Source organism: Nuphar pumila, chromosome 3, assembly GCF_984573655.1.
Source record: "Nuphar pumila chromosome 3, dmNupPumi1.hap1.1, whole genome shotgun sequence".
Lineage (NCBI taxonomy): Eukaryota > Viridiplantae > Streptophyta > Magnoliopsida > Nymphaeales > Nymphaeaceae > Nuphar > Nuphar pumila.
Genome location: NC_143251.1, coordinates 7,977,209 through 7,996,726, shown reverse-complemented (window position 1 = coordinate 7,996,726; position 19,518 = coordinate 7,977,209). Strand labels below are relative to the sequence as shown.

Below are 19,518 nucleotides of genomic sequence, written 5' to 3'. Positions count from 1 at the left end.
GGTGATTGAGTCTAGGTTGAGGAAGGTTGTCATGATATCGGAGAATCAATTTGGTTTTATGCCTGGAAGATCAACTATGGAAGCTAGCCAACTTATCGAGAGAAATAGAGAGAGGAATAAAGATTTGCATATGGTTTTTATTGATTTAGAGAAGGCAAACGATAGAGTACCTAGGGACGTTCTCTAGTGGACAATGATGAAGAAAGGTGTTTCTCTCAAGTACATTAAAATAATTAAAGATATGTATGAAGGAGTAGTAACCAATGTCCGCACTTGTGGAGGGGTGACAACCAATTTTCCTATAACGGTTGGGTTACATCAAGGATCTGCTTTAAGCCCTTTCCTATTTGCTATAATGATGGATGAGCTTACGAGATCAATTCAAGAAAATGTGCCGTGGTGTATGTTGTTTGTTGATGATATTGTTTTGATTGATGAGTCTAGAGCTGGGGTTAATGCTAAGTTAGAATTATGGAGACAGACATTGGAAGCAAGAGGTTTTAAGTTGAGTAAGAGTAAGACAGAATACATGGAATGTCGGTTTAGTAAGCAACGAAGTAATGATGAGAGTGTAGTGAAGCTTGGTGAGCAAGAAATATCGGTGGATGATTGTTTCAAATATTTGGGATCTATCATTCAAAAGTATGGAGAAATTGATAGAGATGTAAATCATAGGATAAAGGTTGGGTGGATGAAATGGAAAAGTGCAACTGGAGTGTTGTGCGATCGTAGAATGCCATTGCGGTTGAAGGGAAAGTTTTATAGGACGACTATTAGGCCTGCTTTACTATATGGTACGGAATGTTGGGCTGCCAAGAGACATCATATTCAAAAAATGAGTGTAGCTGAGATGCGTATGCTGAGATGGATGTGTGGAAATACAATAAAAGAAAAGATTCGGAACGAGGAGATACGTAAGAAGGTAGGCGTTGCACCCATTGAAAATAAGATGAGAGAGAATCGTTTACGGTGGTTTGGACATATTCAGCGAAGGCCGAATGTTGCTCCAATTAGAAGGATAGAGAAATGGGAAAATATATTAGTTAAAAGAGGTCGGGGTAGGCCTAGGAAGACATGGATGGAGGTGATAGGAAAGGATATGAATGCTTTGAACCTCACCAAGGACATGGCATTGGATAGAAATGATTGGAGGAGAAGGATTCATGTGGAAGACCCATAATGATTTTCTTTTTTGGTTCATATCGCCGACCCCAATTATTTTGGGATGAAGGCGTAGTTGTTGTATGGAGTTATTCACTCTAAATGATGACCACTACTTAGTTTTTTAGTGTGTCTAAATTTCTAGATTAGCAAAAATGTATTTGTTGAGACATCTGAGTTTTTACTTTCTGTGTTTAGAATACAAAACAACTTCAAATTAATTACTACAAGTATTAGGTTGAAGGTAACTTGTCCATGGGTAGTAAGAACTTGTACTTGATGTGCTGCATAATCGCGCTCTTTTGTTATCTACATTATTTTTTATTGTCATCCATGTGTCCTTGTGAACTTGTCTCAGTATAAAGACAGCCATATATGTTTTAATGGCCTTAATCTATTGAGACTTGAGAGTTGAGAATCTGAAATGCATATTTCTGTCTCAAATTACATTTACCTCACCCAATTCCCATTCAGTGTCAATCTGAATTTTGTCTTTCTTCATTGTGATGTTGTCTTTGTTTAACAATTTTTCATAAATGCAATCTTTTGAAAGAACTTCCTTTTTTTTCTCTTTTTCTTTTTTTATTTTTGTCTGCTTCATCATATATTATAGATAGATCTTTCATCTTTATGAATGATGCTTATTTAAAATTTTAAAGTGTTTTAGGTTTATTCATATACTTTTATGATGCAGGTATATTTGCCTGTTCTTTGCTTCATTAATGACCATCAGAAGCTATGATCGCGACAATTATGATGACGATGATGATTCTTTATACAATTTGGACTTGGAGCATGAATCGTCTAGTGGTGTTGGGAATGACAATGCAAGAAAGGGCAAAGGGTCTTCTGATTGTCCACAGTTTGAGGACAAAAAAATTTGTTTTGACGAGGAAGATGAAGAAGAATATGACTTGGATGACTACTATTCTGAAGATGATAAAAAATGATGAACCACCTTGCATGCATAAAACAACTGTCCTATGGCGTCATGTATTGAAACAAAAGAAGAGTGGGCAAGAAAAGCAAGGTAGAACCCAGGTTTTTATGTGCAGGCACTGCAAAAATATTTACCATAGGTCATATACTCGAGTTTTTGCACATCTCATGGGATCTCCAAAGGGACAAAGTGTTGGGATTGCCTTTTGCCCTGTAGTTGCAAAAAAAGCAGAATTGGCAAGAAAAATTAAGAGACAAATTCGTCGAGTGAAGGTTTCATCAAGTGCATTTGAGTTGAGGAGATCAAGAATTGATAATCCGAAGAAGCATATTAATATGACTACATCATCTAGTGGAAGCCGAAAAACAGTTGATATTCATGATACCTTTAAAAATGTAGAAAGAGATGATGTAGATCACAAAATTATCAAATTTTTTTGTGCAAATGGCATACATTTCAATGTGCTTCGATCACCATATTGAGAAGAGATGATATCTACAGTTAGTAAAGTGTCTGGATATAAACCCCCATCATATGAAAAAGCGTGAACGATGTTGCTTGATAGTGAGAAAGAGTGTGTTCACAGGGAGTTAAATGAATTTCGAGAAAAGTTCGAGAAGTTTAGAGTTTTCATTGTCTCAGACGGTTGGACAAATATCAAGAACAAACACTTGATAAATATACTTGCATCAAAATATTTTGGCTCGATGTTCTTATATGCAAGCGATTTTTCTAATGTGCAACAGTCAGCTACAAACATTGCAAAGTTTTTTAAAACAGGATTTAAACTTGTGGGGCCTTCTAATGTATCGCAAGTGATTACAGACAATGCAACAAATTGCAAGTTAGCAGGTGAAGAATTAAAACAAACGTATAAGTATATTTTTTGGTCACCTTGTATTGTACACACACTTAATTTGATCTTTAAGGATTTGGCACATGAGTTTCATTTGTTGGGAGAAACATATTTGCAGAGTAAAGAAATTGTGAAGTATATCACAAATCATTCAAAAGCACTAGCAATCTTTAGAAGCAATGAAAAATTATAGCTAATAAAGATTGCAAAAACAAGGTTTGCTTCACATTATGCTACTTTGAAGCGCTTGCTTGATGTGAGAGAGAGCTTGAGGCTCACAGTAATTTCAAATAGATGGAGCGAATGTAAGCAGTCATACACGAATGAAACTATGAAAAAAAAGGTTGTTACAACATAAACAATTGTTCTTGATGAAGAATATTTGGATTTTGTACGTTTAGCATTATTGATTACAAAACTCATATATAAGATGATTAAATTTTGTGATCAGGAAGACCCTATAATTGGTGAAGTGTATGAAGGCATGGACAACATGTTGGGGGAAATCAAAGACAATCTAAAAGGACAACCATATTTGTATGAAAAGATTCAGCAGATTGTCTCAAATGGATGGGATAGAATGAATGTGCATCTCTTTAGTCTAGCCCACATGCTTACTCCAAAATATTACGAGTCAAAGTATCTCAAGATCCCAGCAGCAGGAGGGGTCAAACGAGTTTCTCCTAGTAAAAATTTTATTCTATCTATTTAATAAAGTTTAAAGTTTAAAGTTTAAAGATTTAATTATTTTATTATTTCATTTGCATTTTCTTGTTATAGTTATTAAACATTTTTTTTGTAGAAAAGGATAATGATATCTTAGACAGTGCAATACTCGCGCATGAAGTCATATATGCTGAAAATGAAAAGCTATCTACACTTTATAGGTCACAACTTGGTGCTTAATTGGTGGCGTTTTTATGATGGTGATACACCTGAGTTGAGAGCATTAACCATTAAGGTTTTATCTTAACCTATTAACACATCTTTTGCAGAAAGAGTGTGGAGCACCTATAGTTATATTCACAATGTTAAAAGAAATAGGCTCAATGAAGATCGTGATGATACCTTGGTGTATATTCATTCCAATCTTCGATTGATTGACAAGTATAATTAAACTGTGTTGTACTTTTGTTTTGGTATTTTTTTCTCTTTTTCTATCATTGATTGTTTATTAGCATTCATATTGTATATTCTTGTTATAAAAAGGTGCAAAAATCGCTACAAAGAAGAACCTAGTCGAAAATGGGATATCAATCCAGAATTTCCTATTGTAGAAGAAAATGCGTTGAGATTAGAGGACATGCGTTGGAGAGATTTGGATGATAGTGCACAACAATCAAACACTATTTCCAAATTCAAACTCAAAGATGTACAACCAAAAGCTCCATTACCTCGAATAATCATACGTACAAATGAAGTTGAAGAATATACAAATCAATCCAACAAAGCTAGTAGAACTGCAGATATACAAGAGCGACCATCAGTTCCTTAAGGCCAGATTGATCGTTTTTTTAGTAGGAGACCTAGGCAAGGTATGTTGATCTTGTGTTTTTTATTTTTACTTTTTTTATATATGTATTTTTTATATTTTAAATTAATGTTTTTGAACATTTTCATTTTTTAACATATTCATTATAGGAAATGAATGAATGAACAAAAGGCATGGTCGTGGAGGACAAGAAGCACGTGATGATGCAGAAAGTTCTCGATCTATTACTGACTTGAAGGGGAAGAGAAAGATGACAGATTAATGAACTATTGAATTTTTAATTATTCTTTTGATGATGTAGTCGAAGTAGTCCAACTTAGAAACTTTTATGTTACTTTTTTTGTCATGATCTTGTAATATTTTGTTGGTTCGATATGTACTTTTATTTTGAACCTTGCATGATAAAATGAAGTAGTGGATTATGTTAATTTTAAGTTTATAGTTTAGAACTTTATAACTTATAATTTACAGTTTAGATCTTTATAGCTTAAAAATTTAATCATATCTCTATGTAATCTTTGAGTTTATTGATTTTTCATTTTCTATGTTGCAAAGACCACAAGATTTACAACAATCACAACATCAAATAACAAGTCATTTGATTCTTTCGTTGAAAAAGGTACACTTTTTAATCAAATTTATTTATTTTCTTAATGCATTATTTAGTGCTCGCATGCATTTATTAAATGATTGCAACAAAAATATGAATTATGATCTTCTCTTGATGTATTATTTTTTAAATGCTTGACAATTGCAATATGGTGCATTTGTTAGATAATTGCAACTTATATTATTTATTGTCTTAGATACATGTTTTATTTTGTCAAATGTAATATAAATCTTATTTTTTAATAAAATAAAAATATATAATTACATTTTCGTTTCCCTTTCGATTTTTATTCGCTTCTCTTTCGCTTCTCACTCGAATCCTATGTCGCTTCTTTTTTAGCTTCCCTTTCGTTTCTCACTCAAATCCTATGTCGCTTCTTTTTTCGCTTCCTAGGTCGCTTCCGAGATGCTTCCTGGTTCGCTCCTAAGTCTCGCGTTTTCCACTTCATAAAATTTTAGAAGTGCCTCGCTTCCGCTTCCCGCTTCCTCGATTGGCAACTCTGAGACAGACACAAAGCTAGGTTGGTTGCAAAAGGATATTCCTGAGGAGACCTATGCTCCAGTAGCTCGTATAACTGTAAGGACTTTAGCTGCCACAACATCCATTAGAAATTGACCTATATTTCAATTAGATGTTAAGAATGCCTTTCTAAATGAAAAGATCTACATGAATCATTCTCCTAATCTAAATATTAAAACATACAAGGTTCTCCACCTCCCTAAAGCTTTATATGGTCTTAAACAAACTTCTAAAGTATGATATTATTGGTTCAATAAGACTGTTAAATTTTGAATTTAAATCATATTATACTAACACAACTCTTTTTATAAGTCTACAGGTTCTGCGATTGTTATTTTGTTCCTATATGTTGATAATATGATCATCACTATAAGTGATAAGAAGGGAGTTGAAGAAAATAAAATTATGCTTAATTTTTTTTTTATATGACTGACCTTGGTTTTTTGAGATATTTCTTAGGTACTGAAGTAGCTTATTCACTAAGGGGATATATTTTGTCCCAAATCAAGTTTGCAGTTGATATTGTTGCACACTCTGGGATCACATATAAGAAATTTGCTACTACTACTGAAGTGATTAATGTCAAAATAAGAGTTGAAGATGGAGTCTTATTGGATGATCCAACTCCTTATAAGCAGCTTATTGGATCATTAATGTACTTGTCTGTTACTAGATCGGATATTGCACATTTAGTGCATACTGCAAGTCAGTTTCAGCATGCGCTCACTTCGATTCACATGAGTGTTGTGTTGAGAATAGCTCGATACATTAAAAACACTATATCTAAAGGGTTTATATTATCTTCTTCTTCATTTTTAAAACTTATCGCATATACTAATTCTGATTGGGGAGGAGATTCCAACAACAGACACTCAACTACAGGTTTTTATGTATTTTTAACAAATTCTTTTATATCCTAAAGGTGTAAAAAACATTAGAAGGTATCTTTGTCCTCCACGAAAGTTGATTACAGGGCGATGACTACAACAACAACTGAGGTTGTGTGGTTGTAGTCCTTACTTACAGATATGGGAGTTGATGTTTCATAACTTTCAAAGTTATGTTGTGATAACAAAAGTGTCATATATATAGCCAGCAATAATACATTCCATGAACAAACAAAGCACATCAAAATGGATTGTCACTACATTCGGGAAGAACACTTAAACCATATGTTCTATCCAAATTTCAGATAGAGGACTTTTTTTACCAAAGTTCTTCCTCTGCCTCATCTTCTTTTTCATCTTCACAAACTTTCGGTGATCTCACTGTAAGTTTGAGGAAGAGTATTAAAATATATTGTATAGATTATATATATATATATATGTCTATGTAAAATGAAATTTAAGTAAATTCATGTTGTAATAGAAATCAGCCTATAGGGCTGGTCTTTTCTTTCTCTTTCTTTTTCTTTTTCTTTTTTGTTTTTTTTTATATTTTTGTTTATGGCTGTTGGGGACAGCCCAACTAGCTGTTGGGCTGCTCCCAACGGTCATAAATATGACCATTGAGGGGCTAGCCCAACCGCTAGTTGGGCTGCCCCCACTCTCCCTTTTGTTTGGTTATAAATAGGGGTTTCCCCTTGTATCCAATCATGTTTTTCTAAGCATTTTTTGTAAGGTAATACATTTATATTTTTTACATTGTTGCTCTCTTGTGAGTTGTTATTTTTGTGTATCTCTTTTGTGAGATTGTAATTGGTCCATTAGAGGCCCTCTTGTGTTTGATCACTTTTGTAGCCCATTGTTGGCAGTGTTTGTGCACATCTTGTTTCATTACACTTACAACTTGGCAAGGCTACCAGACCGCACGGTTTGCTCGAGTTGTGCAACAGATTTGGACGATTCTACATCGGCCTTACGGCCCTTACCACCTGGTACCCATTTGTGATTCCAACTCGGCTGAACCATTTAAAAATAAGAAGTACAAAGCCAACAAAGTAGGTTGTAGGGATTGCTTGTTGCCCATGCACAAAGATTCTGGTTGCAGGTTTAAGCCCATAGCGGATGGGTAAAAAAGAGAACACTCTGGTATGCATTATTTTCAGTAGCACAAAACGAACATAATGGACTTGAGTAAATGAAGATAGATCCATCAACGACAAAATGATCAAGAACCAATGGGGTTAAGACCACAAAAGATTATAATTACTCATTGAAGGCAGAAAGACAGAGATACAAGCACGCAATAAATAGATATTTCCACAAAAAGGGCAGAGATTCTGCAAATGCTTGCGTCAGTTTCAAATTCATAAAACTGATATATAAGAAACAAGTAGGGGTATTATTACTTTATAAAATGAATCCACAATCAAAGTAAAAGGAAACAGAAGAATACCTCTAACCATCTGATCTCTGCAAAGTTTTGCCACCAAGGTTGTTTTTCCGCATCCTCCAAGACCGCAGACTCCAATTACTTGCACATCTTCTCGAAAAAAAACCCTTTTCAGTTCTTCTAGAGGCCCATCCAACCCAAAAACTTTCTTCGGGAGTTCAGGGAGTGTACAAGTAGAAACAGTTGTCCTCACAACCCCATTCCCTTCTCCACCCAAAACATCCAATTTGTTGTACAGCCCCTTTGCTAACAATAAAAGCTTTTTGGTGTCCACCCATGTATCAGTTTGTATATTTAGCTGTGAGAACCGTATAATTGTGGCTTCGAGCTCACTTAGTCTCTTTGCATATCTCCGCTTCTTCAAGAAATTACAATAGCACACTCTGGAACACTTACGAACTAGCTCCTTACCATCTTTCAATTGGCAACACAGGACATTAATATCTTTTCTTTTACAATCTGTTAAAACCGTATCTAATCGTCTTGCCTCTTCAACCAAAGGAGCTAAAGATTCCAATGCATTTTTAATCTGCTTCAAGTAGACATTAAGCTCTTCAACATGAACTTTTGTCTCCAAAATAGCATTCAATAACTCTTTGATCGCAACATCTAATACTGCTGGACCAACTGAATCAGCCATCATGGGGTGATTGTGCAGGTGATGTTTGCATCAGAGAATAAATGCTGCATTATATGGTTCCAGTTGCTAGCTTTACATACCACCAACAGCTTCAAATGCATATAGTCTGCCGATTGATCTCACGAAGTGTTATAAAACACTGCAAGTTTTGATCTGATAAAAGGTACAAAGTAGACAAACGAAAGATTCCATTTGATGCATCAGCCACTCATTTTATCTTCAAAATAAAGATAATGGAATTGCAGAAACATATGTTCACAAATCAAAATATTTGTTAACTTGCAGATTCATCTTTCATATTAAATGTTATAATCATTTTGGTGAAAATTACATTATCCACATACTTTCAGTTCAAAAAAATTATGGTTCATGTTGAAAGAGAGGGAATATCATTCATCTCAAACTCCTTGTATAAGGAGACACAAAAAGCATCCAAGTTGCTGAAATAAGATATTGAAGACAAAAACATATGAATTCAAGGAACAGAAATTCGCAAGTCAACATGCTTTGAGCATGTTATTCCAAAAAAGCAGAAATTGGCAGGATATATCTTTCCCATAAGTTTTTCTCTTTTGAAGCAAAATATCGTCCCCAAAGGTTGAAGTTGAACCCTGTAATTAGATTACAAGCATCCAAAACAAGAGGCATTATTTGTAACATTTATGTCTAAGCATCATAAAAAGATAATATGGGACATCCAAGAGAGCATGAGATTGATATATCATTTGAATTAATTAAACGAAAGAGAAACAGATACAAAGAAGTTGTCACCAGGCAAAAACAAAAGGTCCGTGATCAGCTCCAGACGTATTACAGGTGAAAATGCAAAATGGACTGAGAGAGGACATAGAATTAAACATACAAAATGTGGAAATGAGAGCAGCTAATCCATCATGGTCTGGAAAACATATTTAAGACTCCAAAACTCTAGTGTGGGGCACCGTTCAAAGGACATCCTATTTATCAAAGATCCAAATTTTGAACGTGAACGCAACATCTGTATCAACCCACATTCACTTCCATATCCAACTAAATCAATTCTGTTCCAGCCTTTTGAACTTTTCAGATGTACAGTTATAGACACATATTATAAAATAAAATTGTGAATTAGGTATGGAAAGATATGAATTTGTTTTGAATCCAACAAGCATGTCCAAGAAACATGCGATATCCATATCCAGCTTGGTATGATATTGCAAAACGACATCCTACCCACTTTTATATAAAAGTTAGCAAGGTGATCAGTATAATTGAAAACCAAAATGGTTCAGAAAGGTAAATGGCCCATCTCCTCATTTCCACCCAAACCAGAAGCAATGCAAAGCCGTCAAGGGCATTTTTTAACATTCAAAATAAAAGAGAATTAGGATCTTACACATCGCATCTGAGATCATGTAACGCTCCCCCCATCGTGGGGGGGTTACGGAAGGAGAAGGGGGCGACGCCCCTTCCTCTCCCACGAATCAGATCGTGGGAGAGGAAGCGGGCTGCCCCCATTTAAAACAGAAGGTGGGAGGGGGTAACCGACCAACCCCCATGGCTATAAAAGCCATGGGGGGGCCTCCTCTCATCTCCCCATTCTAAACGAGCATAGAGGGAGCGTGAAGGGAGAAGAGGGATAGGAACTCCGCTCGTCACCGACCACCAGGTAAGTTTTCTCTCTCTCTCTTTTGAGGTTCAGCGCAGTGGTCATCGGCAACGGAGGTGTCACCGACGAGTTGCAAAGATGCAGGAGCAAGGAGGACCCTCTCTGTCTGGCTCTATTAGGGGGAAAGCAGAGGGGGGTTTTCCTCTGCTATTGCCGCCGTCAGTGACTGAATATGAAGAGGGACGGACCGCCTGCTGCGAGAAGGCAGGAGGTCCGACCACTGCCCTCGTCATTGCGGAAAAAAAAAAGTAGAAGAAAATGGGTTTTCCCCTGATACCGCTGTTGGGTCGGCAGCCACTGACGATCAGCGAGCGCCGGCGGCGCTGCCCTGCTTGCAAGAAGCTGCAACAAGTCCGACGACCATAGAAGTTGACTATTGCTAGTTGTGATGACAAGCTTGGTCTGCAGGTCGAGTCGGTCATCAGGCTAGACGTGAACCAGCCTGAGTTGGTCGACCAGACCAAGTAGGCTCAGTCTGGGCGTGTTCAGACCAAGCCAAACGAAAAGAAAAAAAAATAATAATGTGTGGATATGTGCGTTGTGACAGACCATAACGGTCTATACGGACCGAGTCGGGTCCGAAGTAGTTAGCAGACCGAGTCGGTTTGTAATGGTGGACTGTTTCGGCTAAAACCAAAGGTGGACCCAATATGGGTCAGACCGACTAAGTCTAGACCGAGACAAATCGGATGCGTGTGCGATTGATTCATCGAGAACGGTGGAAAAATCGAAGTAGCGAAGACTCGATTTTTCCATTACAAATTGGATTCGAGTTTGGATCTCAGTTTGGACCAGAGTTACCGGAAGCGCCTAGGTAAAAAGGGAAGCGCGCTTCCCCGAAGCGCGCTCCGGAAGCGCGAAACGTTGCGCTTCCAAAGCGTGAGGGGAAGTGTCCCCCTTTTTTGGGAAGCGTGCTTCCCTTTTATGGGAAGCACGCTTCCCTCGCGCTTCTCCCACACTTCCCCCGCGCTTCTCCCACACTTCCCCCGTGCTTCCCCCACGCTTCCCCCTCGCTTCCCCATTTTTTCTATTTTTTTCGCTTCCCCCTCGCTTCTTAGGTCTCTTCTGAGATGGTTCAGAATTTTCTTCTAAGTAGTCTCACGCTTCCCCGCTTCCTAAATTTTTGAAAGTGCCTCGCTTCCCGCTCCCGCTTCCCGTATCGCTTCCCGCTCCCGCTTCCTCGACTGGTAACTCTAGTTTGGACCCAAAACTCAAATGGATTCGATTAGACGACCTGATTTAGATCCAGACAAACCCTTTTTAAGTAGGTTTGGATCAACAATACCGAATCCGTGATCCAAATCATAGTTGAGTTGATGACCTAAGTGGTCAAATTCTATTATGAATATGGATCTTAAAGTAACATGAAGTAAAGATGACAGAGGTCATTGAAAGAGCAAAAAGACCATTTTGCCCTTGATATGTCTACAAAATATGCAAGGCATAACTAAGTACCCGGAAGTCAGATCCATGTGATTCTTAAATCTATGGATTCTACTGCTTCGGTAGAATCTATTAGTAGGGGATGTGTGAACAAAACTCTAAAAGAATGGAGTCAGAGTTTGACAATTAAGTTTAAGAGTGTTTTGGTAATTTTGATGATACGAAGTATTTGTTGTTTTCAAATCAAGGGTTGCAATTGGAATTTAAGCGTTCCAGGTAAGTGAACATTTGCAAATTCCTCCTTAGTTGATTAAAACACATCTAATTAGTTTAGGCATCTTTATATATGATTCCATGTGCTTTATGCTAGTTTGGTTTATTGTAAAGAGACATTGTTTTGCATGCCTAGGAATCTATAAAGTTCAAGTGTGATGTTTAAACCTGATCATGCATAATTTCTGAGTTATGAAATAAAAGTGGCATGACATGATTGCATGTATGAGATTGATGTGTTATGTGAAAATTGAGGGTAGAGTTCCAGCGTCTCAGGGTAGGTATTACCTTGGAAAAAGTCATGCTTATGCCTTAAGAGGGGCATTGTAAGTGTCGTGAATTAATCTGTGGTGGGTTGTCATCCTTAACAGTTCAGACATGTAAACATGTGTTAAAAGTAATTAGTGGATATACATTGAGGATTGTATAACGCACTAAATTCAAGATATGAATGTTGAGTAAAAGTTGTTATAGAATGACCACCCGGTGTGTGATGGGAACTCTACTAGGAGGCATGGTCTAGGGTAATGTTGAGGTGTATACCTCGTGAGTAACCTGGTAATATCTCAGACGTTTCTAGGTGACCCTTAGGGGTTAAAACATTGCCCACTAGACACATGTAGGACGTAGCATGAACCACAAAAACCTTGGGGGCAGGTATAGCTCTTTGAGACACCTTGGGGGCAGGTATAGCCACCCTGGCTCTTCGGCTAGCTACCGTTTGAGTCCCTTCGCTCCCGGCTTGCAACCGGCGAGCTGCTAGAGCACCTGTGTCCGTAGTCTGGGCCGGTTTGGACTACGTTGTTTGTGAGTGGTTCATAAGTCTGACCAACATTGTAGACTTTGAGTTGTTTATATGGGTTGCTACGCTCGAGGAGGTTATGTCTGGAATAGCCGATTAGAGTAGAAGAGGTGTTTGAAAATGATAATAGAAATGCGGTAAAGGGGGTAAAACTCATAACTAACATGTGTGCATAAGTAGCAAACTAAACTAAGACTAGGAGTTTAGAGCTCACTACAGTTGCAACGGTCGTATCTATTTGTAAATGGAATCTTACTGGGTTGTAAACTCACCCCCCTTCTTTTGGTTGCAACTGTAGGTTCAAGGACTGCTGCCACCACTCACAGGACTTAGTACGACTCTACTACATCAGCCACATCAGAAGTATGGTTTCCCTTTACTTTTTATTCTGTTTTTTTGTCTTTGGATGGTTATGATAATGTAAATGGATATATGGACCTTCAAGTATTGAATAAAAAAAAATCTGGCACGATTTTGAGCTATTTTTGAGATTATTAAGTAATTTCCCTCTGGGAACTAACGTCCACGAACCCAAGCTCGAGAGGCCCCGGATCGGGTCGTTACAAGTGGTATCAGAGCCAGGTTTCAATATTGGATTGTAGAGAAAGAATTTTATTTGAATTTGAAATAAGTTGAAGGTCCTAAAAGAATGATAATTACAACCATCGAAAGGAATATATGGTAAAAGAGTCATACGAAGGTCCTGAACTTATGAGTGCATCTTGTTAGCAGGAATGGATACTAACAATGATAGTGGCAACGAGAGCGACCGTAGAGGCGATAGGAACTCTGGGAGGCAGAGACATCCTTAAGTGATCCAGACGGATCATATGGTTGCCGCCCTTTCTCTCTTTGTGACGGCCATGATGGATGTCACTAGGGCAATGGGGAGTATGACACCTCCCGTTCTTTCTCCAGCCCCATGAGTGACATTTTTTGAGAGGACAGAACAGGCAGAATGAGAAGGTGGGCAGGAGGAGCGCATTACTCTCTCTCTCTCTCTCTCTCTCTCTCTCTCTCTCTCTATATATATATATATATATATATATATATATATAACTGAACATATTGGGTCCTATTTCTCGTTCTTGAAGTGTTTCATAATTTGAACTGTTGGATGTGTTTAGCATGCTTGACTTAGTGGGAATCGACTCTTGGATCATGTTTTTTGATGAAAAAACTTGATTTTATGAGCCTGGACAAATTGGTACCATTATAACCATTGATTTTGTATCACCAAAAAACCTATATACATGTCAGATTCTAGTGATCGAAGAGTTGGTTTCCACTAAAAAAACCTATTGATCACATTTATGGTGTTAAATTTGAGAAAAAAACCCAAAAATGGTATTTTTTGAAGGGGCAGACCAAGGCAGAACGAGGTGGGTAGGAGAAGCATATTATATATATACTATGGCAGATCCACGAATTTAACCCAGGTTGGGCACAAATACACATTGAACTGAAAAACCAAGTTGACTCAAATAGCCAATAAAAAAACATAAATTTATATGCACTTTAAATAAAAAACACATGATTTTTTTTTATAAATAACTACTAAAATCATAAATATCATGTTTAAAATGTGATATTTAAGTTTTTGATAAAAATATCATGAGAAATTACTGTTTTTAAATTTCATGTAATTTCTCATGATATTTTCACGATCTTGTGAGGTTTGTCACTGTGCGCACAATATAGCATTAATTTTTTTTTTATTTTAATTATTTTCCAACTCAAAAGTCCATGCAAAATTTATGAGCACTTTTCATAATTAATAAAAAAACTACGGGTACTTACGAAAGGGAAAATCAACAACTGGGGGTACAATGATCGAGAGGAAAAGGTAGCACCACCCCAACCATCCATTGGAGAATCGCCAGGGTCAAGAGGACGTCCTCCATATAGGCACGTCCGAAGATGTTCACTGGCAAATCGAGGTGGTAGGGGAGCTGTCGCATGTTGCGCGGGCTGCGGCAGGTCTCGTTTCGGCCAATATAGGGCAGGACCGAGCAATGCTACCAGTAACGGGAGAAGTCAGGAGCAACCCGATGCATCCGGTCATGAGGGTGTTCAAGGGTCGATGGTGCAACTGTTAAAATATATATATATATATATATATATATATATATATATATATATATATATATACATATTGCTTTTAGTAAAATACCCGATAGGGGTATTATTGTAAAACTGCAAATGTACCTTTTTTATTTTTTGTTTTTTTGTTTTTCTTTTTCCTTTTTCCTTTTTTTCTTTTTCTTTTATTGCTTTTTGTTTGAACCACAAGGGGCCCCACTCTTGTAGTCGTTGGGGCCCCAATGGTCAGATTTCTGACCGTTGGGGGCTCCCAACGACTACAAGGGAGCCCCCTTGTGGTCCCTTCTAGTGCTCTCCTCCTCTATAAATAGAGGAGGTGTTCCTCTCTTAAATGTATGGGTTTTATACCCTTCTCTTCCTTTCTTCAATAATATCCAACTTATGACTTTAAGTCATTTCCATATTTGAGAGTTTTTGTGTGTGCTCATTTGGTGTTTGTGTTCTTGGCTCTAGTGATCACTCTTAAAGAGTGACATTTGCTCTATTGGTGCTTCCGCCTCTTTTCATTACATGGTATCAGAGCTCGGTTGGTGATTGGGCTTTTTTCTTTTGTCATCTTGGAAAGCGTGCCTCTCAAAGTTTTGAAGAAAGGAAGAGTATTTGGTGCCGATGGAACGTGACTCTAAAGTGGAGCTCTCTTTCAAGCTAAATGGGTCCAACTATCTCATGTGGGCCTCCGCTATGGAAAATCATCTAAGAGATAAGAAACTTTGGGGTTTTGTTATGGGGACTACTCCCGAACCCTCTCTTGTTCTTACCAAAATTGAAAATGAAGTTGAAAAGGCTTTAGATGGCGATGAGCGCATCAAAGCCATTAATGAACATCAATCCAAAATCGAGGATTGGGAAAGTAACCATGCCAAAATTTTGGCATGGTTTATGAACAATGTAGATCTTAAAAATTGTGCCAATATTGCCAAGTTTAGAAGAGCCAATGAGGCTTGGTTTTTCCTTAAGGGTATGTATACCCAAAAGGATCTTGCTCGGCAATTCTTTTGTCAAGAAAAAATTCGTTTCACCAAACAAATGGATATGAGTGTCCGAGATTATTTTAGCTCTCTAACCCCTCTTTGGGATGAGCTTGCCCTTCTTGAGCCCAAATGGGTTGCTCCACAAGACATTGAACTAAGAAGAGAACAAATTGAAAAGGAGCACTTTTTTCAATTTCTTCATGGGTTTCGCCCAGAATTTGAACAAGTGAGGGCATCTCTTCTCCAAAGAAGCAAAGCCCTACCTATTGAAGATGCTCTTGTCGAGGTATGTCAAGAAGAAACTCGACTTGGTTTGAGCATTAGGAATGATGAAGTTTCGGCCGTTAATAGGCCCGAATCAAATGTTAATCATATAGACCTCCCCACTTTAACAAAAATATCAATGGGCCTAGAAAGGGGATCATATGCCACTATTGTAATAAACCGGGGCACATTAAACCGGTTTGTCCAAAGCTTAAAGGAAAGGTTGTCGCGGTTGGAGAAAATTCTCCAAAGAAGAAAGAAAGTACCAAAAAAGGAGATATCAAAGAAACTCTTAATCATATCTCTGAAGTTCTCCAACACCTTCTCAAGTCTTCTCCTTCAACATCCGGAGCCGCCATCGCCTACTCTTCATCACCTCCAGGTATGTGGATACTAGACTCTGGTGCTTCTTTCCATATGACATCTCATAAAACCTCCATTTCCAATGTTTTTTTCCAAACCCATGTCCTCCTATGTTTCAACGGCCGATGGAACGTCATTAAAAATAGAAAGTATTGGAACACTTGACTTCAAAAATTCTCAAAACTTTTTTGTTCCTAAAGTAAGAGTTGTTCCAAAAATTAATTTAAATCTTTTTTTCGTTTCCCAAATCACCGACCATGGATGCCAAGTCTCTTTCTCACCTAAAGATTGCATCGTGCAGGATCTCCAGTCAGGGAAGCTGATTGGGCAAAGCCATAGAAGGGGTGATCTCTATTTTATGGACTTTTTGACGCTTCCATCTAAGTCATCTTGCAATCTTGTTAAAGACAAAAGTATTGGAATTTGGCATGAGAGACTTGGTCATCCAAATTTTGTAAAAATGTCTCTTCTCCCTTTTTTGAACAATACTTGTAAAGACAATCACATGACTTGTAAAGATTGCATTTTTGGAAAATCTAAAGCTACTCTGTTTCCTCAAAGAAGTTATTTTGCCACTCGGCCTTTTGAACTTGTTCATTCCGATGTATGGGGACCTTCCCCAATTTTATCTAAAGGAGGTTTTTCGTATTATGTGGTCTTTATTGATGACTTCACTAGATTTACGTGGATATACTTCTTAAGCCGCAAATCTGAAGTTTTTTCGTTCTTTAAAGAATTTCATGCAATGGTGAAAAATCAATTTTTGGGAAATTTATTTATTCTTAGGTCCGATTCGGGAGGTGAATATATGTCTAATGATTTTCAAAATTACTTAAAAGAAAATGGAATTTGTCATCAATGTTCTTGTCCCAACACTCCGCAACAAAATGGTCTTGCGGAAAGAAAGCATAGGCACATAATAGAAACTACAAGAACATTATTGATTTCAAAAAATATCCCAAAATCCTTTTGGGCCGAAGCGGTTCTAACTTCAACATATCTCATCAATAGAATACCTTCATCCTCTTTGAAAAATCTTTCTCCATTTGAAAAACTTTACAATATGTCTCCCGATTATAAAAGATTAAGAATTTTTGGATGTAAATGCTTTGTTTTAACTCGCAAAAATGATAAACTTTCTCCTAGGGCTATTGAATGTATTTTTTTGGGATATGGCGAAAAACAAAAAGGATATAGATGTTTTGACATACTTAATAATAAACTTTATATCTCAAAAGATGTCACATTCCTCGAAGAAGAAAATGGTTTTTCGCATCAACCAAATGAAAATATCGACTATTCCTTTTTATTTGACTTGTTACCTCAAGAAAACATCATAGATGATCATATTGATCTTAATGAACCTCTTAATGAAGATCTTGTTGAACATCCAAATAATGATCAAAACTTAGAAGAAAATGCTTCAAGACAAATACAAGCCTACTCTAGAAGGAATGAAAGAAATCCTCCATATGCCCTTGAAAGATTTTCTCAAAATGAGTCGATAGAAGAAACCTCTCAAAGAAGATCAAATCGCATTCTTAAGATTCCAAATAGATTTGTTTCTTATGACTCCTTTTCCCCTAATTATCGAGCATGTTTTCTTGTTATTCACTCCTTTCATGAACCATCTCATTACAATGATGCTAAACAATATGATCATTGGAATGAAGCTATGGAGCTTGAACTCAATGCCCTTAAAAAGGCACAAACTTGAGAAATTATTGATCCTCCCAATGGCAAGAAACCCATTGGATGTAGATGGGTGTTTAAAGTAAAAACTAAGAGTGATGGTTCATTAGAAAAATATAAGGCTAGGTTGGTAGCCAAAGGTTATGCCCAAGAGTATGGGGTAGACTATGATGAAACTTTTGCCCCAGTTGCTCGAATGACTAGTGTTCGAGCCCTTATTGCTATAGCTTCTGTTAAAAAATGACTCATCTTTCAACTTGATGTTAAAAATGCTTTCTTGAATGGTAATTTAAATGAGGAAGTTTATATGGAACCACCTCCAGGTATGAATTTAAATGGAAAAGTTTTAAAATTAAAAAAGGCTTTATATGGACTTAAGCAAGCTCCTAAAGCTTGGTATGACAGGTTTAGTAATGTATTAATCAATTTAGGTTTTTCTTCTTGCTATACTGACACTGCTCTTTTTGTTAAAAGGACAGGTGACTCCATTATCATGCTCCTGCTGTATGTTGATGATATGATCAGCTCTGGGAATGACAAAAAGGGAGTAAATGATGTTAAGTCTATGCTAAAAGATACCTTTGATATGTCTGACCTTGGTTATTTGCGATATTTTTTAGGAATTGAAGTGGCTTATTCCGAACGTGGATACATCTTATCTCAAATGAAGTTAGCTGCTGAAATTTGTACCAAATCAGGAATATCTGATGAAAAGAAAGTTGAGACTCCCGAAGTTATCAATGTGAAACTAAGACTTGAAGATGGTGTTCTTCTTGAAGATTCAACTCCCTACCGTCAATTAATTGGATCCCTCACCTATCTATCCATCACCCGTCCTGACATAGCTCATGCGGTTCATGCAGTGAGCCAGTTCCAGCACGCACCTACCACGGTTCATATGGCGGCCGTAATGAGAATTGTGCGATATATCAAAAATACCATCTCCAAGGGACTCTTCTTATCATCTTCCTCATCTCTTGAATTGACTGCTTTTACTGATGCTGACTAGGGAGGAAATCCCAATGATCGTATCTCAATTACGGGTCTTTGTATTTTTTTAGGTGAATCTCTCATCTCGTGGAGATGCAAGAAGCAGCAGAAGGTCTCCTTATCATCTACTGAAGCTGAGTATCGGGCTATGACGATGACAACTATGGAAATCGTATGGCTCAGAAGTCTCCTTGCTGACATGGGCGTCCTCATTTCCACTCCTACCAAGCTCTGTTGTGATAACAAAAGTGCGATATACATTGCCAGCAATCACACCTTTCATGAGCGGACAAAGCATATCGAGATGGATTGCCATTATGTTCGAGACGAATATCTCAGAAGAACTATCTCATTGCCATATGTTACTTCAGAATATCAGCTAGCTGACTTCTTCACCAAAGCGCTTCCAACTCCACGATTTATGTTCCTCCTTAGCAAACTTTCGGTCTTCTCCCCGTAAAGTTTGAGGGGGCGTGT

At 37.4% G+C, this 19,518-nt stretch overlaps 1 protein-coding gene across 7 annotated transcripts in view; it reads right to left on the bottom strand.

The window, feature by feature from the left end:
* Positions 1 to 19,518, bottom strand: part of LOC149841834 (putative disease resistance protein At5g47280) — a 52,350-nt gene that overhangs the window by 22,107 nt on the left and 10,725 nt on the right. For 4 of the 7 annotated variants that reach the window (XM_089998717.1, XM_089998716.1, XM_089998719.1 and 1 more), the window contains exon 2: positions 7,916 to 8,705. In XM_089998717.1, coding sequence (XP_089854843.1) covers positions 7,916 to 8,555 — 640 coding nt within the window. In that variant the 5' untranslated portion in view covers positions 8,556 to 8,705. The remainder of the gene's footprint in view (positions 1 to 7,915; positions 8,706 to 19,518) is intronic. The other 3 variants (XM_089998722.1, XM_089998721.1, XM_089998723.1) reach the window with 1 other exon arrangement.